Source organism: Mobula birostris, chromosome 7, assembly GCF_030028105.1.
Source record: "Mobula birostris isolate sMobBir1 chromosome 7, sMobBir1.hap1, whole genome shotgun sequence".
NCBI lineage: Eukaryota > Metazoa > Chordata > Chondrichthyes > Myliobatiformes > Myliobatidae > Mobula > Mobula birostris.
This window is the reverse complement of record NC_092376.1, coordinates 103,959,650-103,972,203: the sequence shown is the minus strand read 5'-3', so window position 1 is coordinate 103,972,203 and position 12,554 is coordinate 103,959,650. Positions and strand designations below refer to the sequence as shown.

General features: G+C 40.4%; 1 protein-coding gene across 2 annotated transcripts in view; it reads right to left on the bottom strand.

Moving 5' to 3' along the window:
• Nucleotides 1-10,919, bottom strand: part of clint1a (clathrin interactor 1a) — a 193,408-nt gene extending 182,489 nt beyond the window's left edge. For both annotated transcript variants that reach the window (XM_072263548.1, XM_072263549.1), the window contains exon 1: nucleotides 10,683-10,919. In XM_072263548.1, coding sequence (XP_072119649.1) covers nucleotides 10,683-10,726 — 44 coding nt within the window. In that variant the 5' untranslated portion in view covers nucleotides 10,727-10,919. The remainder of the gene's footprint in view (nucleotides 1-10,682) is intronic.
• Between the last annotated feature and the right edge of the window lie 1,635 nt (nucleotides 10,920-12,554).

The following is a 12,554-nucleotide window of genomic DNA, read 5'->3' as shown; positions in this document are numbered from 1 at the left end:
GATGCTTAGTACGGTGAGATAAATAGGAGGTCAGATGATATAGACCTCAGACACATGTTTGGACACTGAATGAGCTTTGTTGTGCCCGCAGAAAAAGTGGGTTTTGGAGGATCGATCAATGGCTCTTGCAGTGAAAAGGAAAGGGGTTGACTGGTGGGGAGTTGTCCATGTGTCCACCCTCGCTTGGGTGATAGCTCCACCACAGAAAACTTTGTTGTGGTCACAGTCGGTGACTTTTAAAGGATTTCGAAGGACAACGAGAAGATCGACGGCGTCAGCTCACCTGAAGACTCAAATCTCTCTCTCCATCACTACTCAACTCAATACCACGAACCGAACTTTACTCATCATCTTTTTACACCTAGACTTGAAGAAGCTTGATTTTCATATATATTCCACAATTACTTTTATATAATCATTGCTAACCTGTTTAATTTATCTACATTTATATTACTGTATTGCATAGTTACTAATAAATATTATTAGGTAATAGCAATACTGGACTCCAAAGTGTTTTCCATTTCTGTTGGTTCTTTAGTCCCTTCACAGGGTATGTGACATAACCAACAAAACAAAGATTATGCTCAACATATGCCTATGTCCCTCACCCCTGACTTCAATTCAATTTAGTGTACTCCAATTCTCCATATTATAAAATTATTTTATCTATAAATTATCACCATCAGCAAACTTAGGCTGAAGTATTTTCCCCTGTATTCCTTCACTGTCCAACTGAGGCAATAGTCGGATTAGGTTAGAATCAGGAAAAATGCAACAAAGAAAAGCAACCAACTGCTAAATTTCATAGGTACAGAGAATATAAACTGGAATCGAGAAAGATCAGCATTAACACCCGTATTGCACTCAGCAAGAAAGGAAAATTAAAGCTGGACTTCTTGAAGTTGATTTCGGAGATATATTGATCATACATTCATCATGCTACATTTGCAAAATATGTGTACAATAACAATCTTACTTTATGCTTCAGTATTAACAAATTTAGCCTTAAGTATGGTCTTAGTTATAAGTTTTAATAATGAAGTCCAAAATTGTAGAATCACAAAGATTAAAGCACACTGCCTCAAATAGTTAACTACATCTAGTTACTTACAAATGAAATAGCAACAATAAGTTTAGAGCCAATAGTTAACTACTACACAGTCCATTCACAAGTAACTTGTCCATAAATCACTTTTGTTGGAATATATTCAATATGATAACCATACCTAGTAGCATCAAAAGCACACAAAGCTGATAAAAATACAATTTCTGGTGTGGACAGAGGAAACTAGTTCTATCATTCATAGAAATGAATGTATGCTGGACTTTTGAATTTACTTATATTATGAGAGCTCATTCATATAGAATGGTGTACACATACCGCATATGCGCAAGGTAGTGTAGTGGGAAGCATAAAGCTATTATAGCATCACTGACCCAGGTTCAATTGCACTGCTGTCCAGAAAGAGCCTGTTTGTTTGCCCTGTGAATGCATGGGTTTTCTCTCAGTCCTCTGGTTTCTTCCCATAGTCCAAAGACATACAGGTTAGTAGATTAATTGGTTACATGGGTAAAATTGGGCGGCACAGGCTCATTGGGGGCACACGAGCATGTTACCGTGCTACATCTCTAAACAAATATAAAAAAAAGTTAGGTATTGGCAACCCAAGAACAACCTATCAAATTTTGATAAATTGCTTTCAGTAAATGAACTATACCTACTGAATGCTTCGGGGAAAAAACACTTAAAGCAATTGCGACCATATTCAAGCAGAAGTACTGCCTAGGTGATCCATCAAAGTTTCCTTCCAAGTTCTTAGTCTTAACTGTGCACTTTCACAGTTTGTTATCATCTATGCTCTACTTGATCTTTCAGTGATCCTGTTTATAGTCACTATTCTATAGATTTGCTGATTATGCCCGCAGGAAAAAGATTCTCAGGGTTCTATGTCGTGACATGTATGTACTGTGATAATAAATTTACTTTGAACAATTTTGATACAATACATACGACACCAAAAATTAAGAGCTCTATATACTACAACACCAATGTAACCATCACTGCCAAAGCACTGAAACCCTACGTTCCAAGATCTTGCACCTTCTACTGCCAAGCTGCCCCAATATTCTTACAAGGTGGAATATTGTCCAGTTATATCCCACCTGCAAAAAGCAGGACAAATTGTATTCAATCCACTCTCAAATCATGGAAAATGTCATTGACAACACTACTAATTGGCACTCATCAGATTGGGTTTTGTCAGGACCACCTGACGGACTCGGTCTAACCTGCATCAAAGCGTGAAGTGAACTACCCTTGATATCAAGGGTAATTGATATTGTTGCAACTGGCCAGTTGCAACATCGAGAGACCCTGAAGTTACAGTCAATGGAAAACACTCCACAATTTGAAGCCCTACCTCCTATAAAGGAATTCAGAGATTAATTATTCTGGATCAAGTTCCTCAGGGCATCATCCCAAGCTTTGCCTTTGTCCCTTACGGTCAGAAGTAGGAATGCTTGCTGTCCAACAGTTCAATTTTATTTGCAACTCTTCAGAAAATGAAGCAGTACTTAGCTGCATGAAGCAAGACCTGGTTAATATGGAGTCATACACAAGTAAGTGGAAAGCAACATTCATCCACAAAGTGCCACGCAATGATCACCAACAATATGGTCAGTGCCAAAACGGGATAGGCCACTTTAATGGAAGTTAAGTCCTTCACCATCAACACTGAACAGGAACTTAACTGCATCAGTGATTTAAGTAGCAAAATAGGATATCCTGCTGCAGGTGACACTTTCTGACACAAGGCCTTTCCACAATTCACAAGGTAGAAATCAGGAATGAAATTAAACTCTCCAGGTGTTTGGATAAGTGCACATCCATCAACATTTAAGCAAATCAACACTATCTAGACAAAGCAACCCATATGAGTAGATCCCATTTAATAAACATACATTCTCAGCATAATTTTTGGTCTACAGCCAAGTGGAATATTACCTACAAAGTGGTACAATTACTACTAAGACTATTCCAACACCAACTTGCAAAGCTACAATCTTTTATGACCAAGACGACAAAAGTCAACAAGGACATGAGATCATTTTCACTGCCAAGTTGCACACTATCATGACTTCAAAACATGTCACCAGTCCTTCATCATCACTGGGTCTAAGTATTACAGCTCCCTGCCCAATAACATCGTTAAGAGTATCTTCATGAGAAGGAACATAGCAACTTAAACATCATTATTTCTCAGTGGCAAATGAGGATAGTAATATAATGCAGGTCATGCCAGCACTGCTTGCATCCCAGAAAATTATCTCCTTGCCAAAGACACTGGACTTATTCCTTTAACAAACAAGAGAAAATCTGCAGATGCTGGAATCCAAACAAAATGCAGGAGGAACTCTGCAGGCTAGGCAGCATCTATGGAAAAGAGTAAACAGTAGATGCTTCAGGCCAAGGCCCTTCATCAGAACAGGAGGAAAAAAAAGACAAGTAGTCAGAGTTAGAAGGTGGGGGAGGGAAGGAAAATATACAAGATAGGAAGTGATAGGTGAAACTGAGGGGAGAGGTCAATTAGTGAAAGATAATAGGCTGAAGAAAGGGGAATCTGATAGGAGGTGACAAGACCATGGAAGAAAGGGAAGGGGGAGGAGAACCAAAGGGAGGTGATGGGCAGGTAAGGAGACAAGGTGAGAGGGAAATGAAAATGGGGAATGGTGGTAGCATTACCAGAAGTTCAAGAAATCAATGTTAATGCTATCAGTTTGGAGGCTAGCCAGACAGAATACAAGGTGTTTCTTCACCCATGGACTGGCATGTCAGAATGGAATGGGAAGTAGAATTGAAATGGGTGGCACCAGGAGAACCCGCTTTTTCTGGCAAACAAGCGTAGGTGCTGGGAGCAGCGGTCTTCCACTCTACATCATGTCTCACAGATATACAGGAACCACACCGGGAGCACCGGATATAGTAGGTGACCCCAACAGACTCACACATGAAGTGTCGCCTCACCTGGAAGAACTATATAGGGCCCTGAATGGTACTGACAGGGGAGATACAGGGGCAGGTGCAGCACTTTTGCAAGGAAAATTGTCAGGAGGGAGATCAGTGGGAGGGAACAAATGCACAAGGAAGTCAAGTAGGAAGTGATCCCTGTGGAAAGCAGAAAGTGTGTGTGTGTGTGTGGGTGTGGGTGAGAGAGAAGATGTGTTTGGTGATGGGATCCTTTTGGAGATAGCGGAAGTTAAAGAGAATAATTCCTTACTGGTCAATCGAGCATTTTAAATTTTTTGAGAATGAGAAAGAACACATGAAAGTTTTCCACTTGTTTTATAAAACAAAGTCACTCTACAGATCAGATTACTATCCCATTACTCAGTTCAAAGCTTAAAGTTGTGACAATGCAGTTGTTTTTCTTACATTCAATTGCCAGTTCAGTGAATTGATTCATATTAGTAACATAACAGTCCATATTAGCAAAAGGCAAATTAAAATTAAACCTAGATTATGCAGAGTATGAGGCTTACTGACTCATCTAGAATATGGAATCCAAAACTTGTTTAGAGATGACCTTTGTCATGTTGCAACACTGGCTTTATAGCAACTTTAAAACCGGAAGGACCTGTTTACCCAACGTATCTGATTTGGTTAGGCCAAACCTTTGAACTCTGGGCACACCTTACCACAAGAGGAAAAAAAAACACAGCAACAGATCTCATCCAGATTTAAGAACGAGCTTGTCCCAGTCCAATCAGAGTAATCAATCTGCACACCACTGTCCTTTTCTAGCCTCAAGTACATCTGTGGCAACCTTTACAGGCTGCCCCATCACCTCATTAGATTGTGTTGCAAATGACACATTTCACAGTGTTTCAATGCACGTGATAAATAACTGAATCTGAAGTATTGCATATTACAATTTTAAGGAGACTGTTCGTCATATTCATAGCATAATTTCCTGCAGCAATTAAGAATCAAAACTACACAAAGTAAATTATGAGATTGATAATGGCAAGTAGAAATCAAATCATCAATAAATCTATTGTATTAACCATCATACACAATGCAATGTGAAGCATTCCAAAAGTAACGACAACATACCTTGAAATATTTTCACTTCTTTCACCCATCTGTCAGCATCATCTTGCCTTACACTAGTTTCTTCTGCCACATTCTTTACATATAAAGGAGCTCAATACCTTCTTCATCTTGAGGCTTCCAATAGTGGTCATTAAGTACATAGGTGCATTCTAACCTTAATCATTCACCCCAGTTCTAACAATAAGCTTCTCTCTACACAAATCTGATAATTTCATGGCACAGTTAGGAAGAATAAATCATTTTTGTTTTCTCATGATGAAACAGTTCCACTGAAATAACATCCTACTACCTGTAAAAGATTAGATGTATCTTCATGAAATGAAGATCTGTCATGAGTACAAATATAATCCAAATAACTACTGGAATGTCAGCACATGGATGACAGATTCTAGACTGTGATAACCTTTCCTGAAGAAAAGGTTAACGATGCTTAAAGGATTGGATCTAGTGATCACTCTTCCAAAGTACATTTATGAATAATGACATTTTAAGTAAAATCTACTTTTGATCTATACAGAGCAACATGTTAGGTGCATGAAGGAGCTGGAATCACTAACAGAAAATAATTAACTCAGGATAACAATGCCCAAATCCCAGTGTCTTTCTGGCATTTCTCCCACACAAACACAAGAGATCCTGCAGATCCTGGAAATCCAGAGCAAGACACAAAATGCTGGCGGAATCAACAGCAGCATCTATGGAAATGAACAGTCGACATTTTGGGCCCAGGCACTTCATCAGGACTGGAAAGAAGAGGGAGGAAGCCAGAATAAGGTTGGGGGGGGCGGGAGGAAGAAGTAAGAAACTGGGTGGTGGGAAGTGGAAATGGCAAAGGGCTTGAAAAGAAAGCATCTGATAGGAGAGGAGAGCAAATCATGGGAGAAAAGGAAGGAGGGGCATTAGGGGGAGGTGATATGGGCAGGTGAGAAGAGGTAAGAAGCCAGAGTGGGGAAATGGTGGGGGGGGGGAGGGGGATTACTGTTCATTCATTCATTCCATCAGATTGGAGGCTACCTAGATAAAATCTGATGTGTTGCTCCTCCATTCTGAGAGTTTCCTTATCGCAGCAGATGATGAGGCCATGGACCAATATGTCGGAACAGGAATCTATCGCCTGGTGATCAGGGTGAACCTCATCTGGTGCCACTCTTCTTTCCATTTCTCCCAGTATCCACTCTCCACTCCTATTAGATTCCTTCTTCTCCAGCTTCTTGCCTTTTCCACTTATCACTACATCTTACTTCATAGCTTCATACTTCATTCCCCCTCACCTTCTAGTTTGTCCTCATTCTCGCCCAACTTCTTATTTAGGCCTCTTCCCCCTTCCTTTCCAGTCCTAATGAAGGGTCTCAGCACAAAACGTTGACTGGTTGTTCATTTCCACAAACGCCGAGTTCCATCAACATTGTGTGTGTGTATCTGACATTTAACTCAGTTTAAATGATCAAAACACATCACAACTAATTCTTATTATTTGCCTATATGCAAATTGCACTTTGCATATCGCTTTTTGAAGGTGATCTCAAGTAAATATTTTTCTATGTCATATAGCACTGTGCATAAGTCTTAATTACCCTAGCTTCTTTTAAAATGTAAATTACATTTTCGATTATTTACTTCTGTCTTCTGCATTAGCATGTCAGTAGAAAAGAGTAAATTTTAGTTTTCCAAAAAAATTAAATGTTATAGAATTTTTTTTTGTAAAAATACCACTATCAAATAAAAACTTCATTACTTTAAAAGTAAATAGCCCAGGACATGATTAAACAAAGATAACAGGTGCTAATGATCAATGACATAATGAACTGAAGGACTAAACTGATCAACTGAAACAGAAATGGAGGTAGAAGGAATCAAATTGGGTGAAGGTCAACCAAACTAAACGGTGAGGGTGTGGCAGATGTGACCATTTAACCTTCAAATTATCAGTTCTTACACCATGGCAAGAGTGAGCATAGCAACAAATTACAACGTAGTCATTCTGCATCAGCAAGATCTCTCCCAAGCACAAGTTTCATAGCAGACAGGAGTTTCAAGATGTGCTGTCCAAGCTCTTCTGAATAAGTACAAACAAACAGGCAAGGTCGAGGACCAGAAACACAGTAGTCGGTCATGGAAACTGAACGCAGCAGACAAGAGATACATCACACTGACATCCCTCCGAAATAGGAAGCAGTCCAGCACTGCTATCAGCTCTAATTCACAGAAACCACTCTAACTCAAGTGCACTCCTCTACAGTCTGGAGAAGTCTTGTCAGAAGTGGTCATGCTACCAAAAAGCCATTCATCCACAGTGAAAACAAAGTCAAGAGATTTACCTGTGCACAAAAACATAAGGACTATGGTGCTGAACAATGGCAGCAAGTGCTCTGGACTAATGAGTCAAAATTTGAAATGTTTGGCTCAAACAGGAGGTAGTTTGTCCATAGTAGAACTGGAAAGCACTACATGGATGAGTGTCTGCAGCCAACAGTGAAGCATGGTGGAGGTTCCCTGGAGGTTTGGGGCTACACTTCTGCAAATGGAATTGGTGATCTGGTCAGAATGAATGGAATCCTCAATGTTGAGAAGTGCAAGCAGATTCTCATCTATTATGCAATACTATCAAGGAGGCATCTGATGGGTCCAAACAGTGACCCCACATTGCTAAGGTCATAAGGAATTATCTTCAGTGAAAAGAATAAGGAGTTCTACAATAGATGGTTTAGCCTACAGAGCCCTGATTCTCAACATCAGCAAGGCTGTCTACGATTACCTGGATAGACAGAAGCAAGCAAGACAGCCAAAGCAAGTTTTCCAAGATGCTTTGAACAACCTACCAGCTGATTTTCTTAAAAATCTGCAAAACAGTATACTCAAGAGTGGTTTTAAGGCAACAGGTGCTCATACTAAGTATTGATATGAATTAGTTTTGTTACTGTTTACTGCTCTTTATAGTGTTTTTGATATTAGGAACTTCTCATTTCATTATTTTTGAAAGCATCATTTTACAGATTTTTTAAATATGTGCCCAAGACTTTTGCACAGTACTGTACATACTTATTTCCACCCACTGTATCCATGCTATTGTCAATATAAACAAATGTAATTGATACTTAAAGAACCCTTCATTTGAGCTCCATTATGAAAGTACAGTCAATGCTATTTTGTCTGAAATAAAGAGCCTATATTTGATTTAGATGTTAACACAGATCTGTTGAAATTTATCATTTCACATACAAGAGATAACAAATTACATTCTGAAGGCAAGGCTCCAGAATGCAAAAAGCTCTACTTTTTTCCTGCCCAAATGTGAAAGGGTGAGAGCTAAATTAGTAAACTTAATGTCCACATTGGTGCCTGAGGACATTTAGAATATTCCATATAGGCTACACAAAATTAAAACTGGTTTGTACAGTCTGAACTATACAGTACATAAAAAACTAAATATCAACACTGAAAGTAAACAGGAAACTACCCATTAGACCACAAGACACAGAAGCAAAATTAGGCCATTTGTCCCATCGAGTCTGCTCTGCCATTCAATCTTAGCCAATTTATATTTCCTCTCAATTCCATTCTCCTTGGCATCTCACTACAACATCTGACATCCTTACTAATCAAGAATCTATCAACCTCTGCTTTAAATGACTTGGTCTCCACAGCCACCTGTGGCAATTAATTCATTTAACCCTCTCTGGCTCAATAAATTCCTTATCTTTGTTCTAAAAATGCATCCTTCTATTCTAAGCCCATGCTCTCTGGTCCTAGACTCCTCCCACTATTTGAAACATCCTCTTCATGTTGATTCCATTTAGGCCATTCAATATTTGAAAGGTTTCAATGAGATCTTACATCATTCTTCTAACCTCCAGCAACTATAGGCCTAATGCTCCTCATACACGTTTATTCCTTCTACCAGAGTACATAACCAGACACTTCTCTACATTGTATTCAATTTGCCACTTCTTTGCTCATTCTGTTTATCTGTCCAACTCTTTCTGCAGATGCCTTGCTTCCTCAACACTAGCTGTCCCTCCACCTATCTTTGCATCATCAGCAAACTTGACCACAAAGCCATCAACATGAAAAATAGCAGAGCTTTGCAGAATAACACGAGCAGCCTACCGGAAATGGCCCCTTTTATTCCCACTATCTGCCTTCTGCCAATCATATATCCATACCAGTATCTTTCCTATAATACCATGGGATATTTTGTTTAGCACCCTCACATGCATCAACTTGTCAATGGCCTTCTGAAAATCCGAGTAAACAGCAACCTCTGACACTTTTGTCCAGCTGTCTGTTATTTGTTCAAAAAATTCCAATAGATTTGTCAGGCAAGATTTCCCCATGTTGATTTTGGCTTATTTTATCATGCGCTTCCAAAATACCTTGAAAACTCATCCTTAATAATGCCAACCCTACCAACCACAGAAACAAGGCTAACTGGCCTATAATTTCCTGTCTTTTGGAGAGACACTTTCAATTTTCTAGTCCTCCAGACCGTTCCAGAATCTAGTGATCCTTAAAAGATGACTACACATACTTTCCACAATCTCTTCAATGACCTCTTTCAGAACATGGTGGGGGGAGGGGGGAGAAGGTGTAGTCCAAATGACTAATTAACTACCTTCATACCTTTCAGTTTGCCAAGCATCTTTTCATCAGTAATAGTGACTACACTCCTGCTCCCAGAATAATTTTCCACTTTTTGGCATGCTGCTGCCTTCCACAGTGAAGACTGGTGCATAGTACTTATTCAGTTCATATAACATTTCAGCAAATTCTAATAACAAAAGTTTTGCATTACATTGGTCTACATACAGCAAAAGTAATGTGCTGGTTAAAAGCACTGAGCTGTCCAACTTGCTACGGATTAGAGACACTGAGACTTTAAGTATAACGTTGATTTGAAGAACTACAGGTCCCTATTTGAGTACAAAAATTATAAAGACCAAAAAAAACCGAGGAAAATGACTTTCGCCACCTAAACAAAATACAAAAAACAAAAAAGGTTCAATTTACAGACTTGCAGGCCATCAAGATGTCCACAATATTTAACTGTCCCAAAGTGTAGTTGCTTAACAAGTGGACTTGATGAACTTGAACACAGACTCAGCTGAAGTTCATCTGGTCCACATATTGACCAAAGTCCCTGAGATTCTTTTCAAAGGGATTTCTTTAACTTAGTGCCTGTATAGTGTCTCCGTCCGGATGACACCTTAGTCTGCAACTTCAGATCGGAAAGATACCACCACGAAACCTGCCGCACTTCCTCAGCGCTGGTTTGGGCATCGAAGCCTCAGGCTCCGCCGGAATTCGGGTGGACACTTGGTGCGAGGTGCGGCTCTGCACCAAAAATCACAACTCGAGCACAACCCGAGGGCAGGCGGGCCCAACGCTACCAAAAGTTGGACTGGGGCACTAGCAAAGCGGACGGGAATGGGCGCCGAGCCAGGTCGATACTGATTGCTGCGGATGGTGGAAGAGAATCTGCCCAAGGTCGCTGCCGCCGCCGCTGACGTGGGGCCCCAATTGGGGCCCGCCGTCTTGTCAGTAACAGACGCGCGTTAGAACGTCTACTCACGCCTTGTCCACCAGCTCTCGCATCTTCCACATGTTCAGCATCATGTCGCTCAGGCAACGGCCACGCTTTCCAGCCCCCGACGTTAGAAAACACTCGGGGGAACACAGCCACCCGCCCCCCGTCAAACTCCAGCGCTCGGACAAAGTCAGCCGACAATTGGCGGCCCAGGAGTTGCTCAACAAAAAGACAGGGCCTCGACCTGCCGGTTACCAGCCAAACTCGCACGTCAGCGCGTAACGCAACGATCCAACCGCCGTTCACGTCACACACACACCCACGGAACGCATGCGCCTGTTCTGCGCAGCACTCCGGGAGCTGTAGTTTATTACAGGAGCATTCATATTAAACATGCGAGGTAGCCGCCTTTAAAACTACAAGTCCCAACAACTACACGTTCCCTTCAACCTTTTACTCCCATGACAGGTAGTAAGAAAAGATGAAGAGCTGGTGTTGTCGGAAACTTTTATATTCGAATGTAGTTTTTGATAGCTTTTGTTTTTGTCCGAAAAAAAAACATAATATTGTTGTGTTTCGTTCACATTTTAATAAGCTGGGGCTCCCGCTTAAATTCCATTGAGAACTCACATTGATAGTTTCATAACCCCAGGGTGTCCCAAAGTGATTCACAGCTAATTACGATGTGTCGTCACGGCTGTGGTAAACGTGGCAGCCGAAGTGTTCATGTTAGGCCTCACAAATAGTATTGGTACAAATTATTTATTCTCCATTAATTGAAAATCAAATAACCACTGATACTGAAAATGTGAAGGAAAATCTGAAAACATTTAGCAGGTCAAAAAGCATCTGTGGAGAGAAAAGCGTTTTAATTGAAGATCTTTCCTCAGAACGGGGTAAGAGAGAAATGTATTTTCCATTTTGGAATATAATGTGGAAAATATGAGATTGGCTGTTTAGATTAAACATAGAAAACCATTTTAGTCATTGTAAACATTGATATTCAGAGGCTTTTAGGTGACCTTGTACATGAATCACTCAAAGTTGACGTATAGGCACAGCTCACATATAAGACAGCTGTTCAGTCTATTGGAAATAAGGTTTATGTTCTAGGCTGGCAAGACAATTTCCCCAATTCACCAAGACTGGAGTTTTTTTCAGAAAAATTTGATAAAATTTAAACTTGCTATTACCTGACATTGAGGTTGAACTAAATACAATGGTATTGCTAATGCTGGAACTCTGTGAGGTTGTCTGAAATGATGGGTAGTGTGGAGTGGAGCTATGGTAGTTAAGGTGGTAGGCATCAAAACAAAACAGATGGTGATCTAGTTTCTTCCCTTATTCTTGTAAAGTGATAAACTTAGATGTAAGGAGCTGGCGAGTCTTGAATCTCAAGCTATATTCTGTGAATGGTTCCTGCAAAAGTAGAAGTCTCCAAGTTCCTTGGCCAATCAAAGCTCTTCATTGTCAGCCGTTGCTTTGGTGTGCCAATGCACTGTCTTTTGTCCAGCTCTTTCTCAATGAGCTCCGTGTGTGAACATACAGTAGCATCTCTGTATCCATTGTCAAGTGGTTATCAACAGAGCAATCTGGTTTTGCAAACTTCAACATTAATGTATCATATACAGGAAACCATGAAGATCATTCACACCTTTTGTCACAATTTTTCACAAGAAGCCTCAAACAGCCCTCCCCACCGTTGAGCACATCTACACGGAGCATTGTTGTAGGAAAGCAGCATCCATCATCAGGGACCCCCACCACACAGGTCATGCTCTCTTCTCACTGCTGCCAACAGGAAGAAGGTACAGGAGCCTCAGGACTCACACCACCAGGTTCAGGAATAGTTAGTACCCCTCAACCATCAAGCTCTTAAACCAAAGGTGATAACTTCACTTTATTAAGGTTATTATT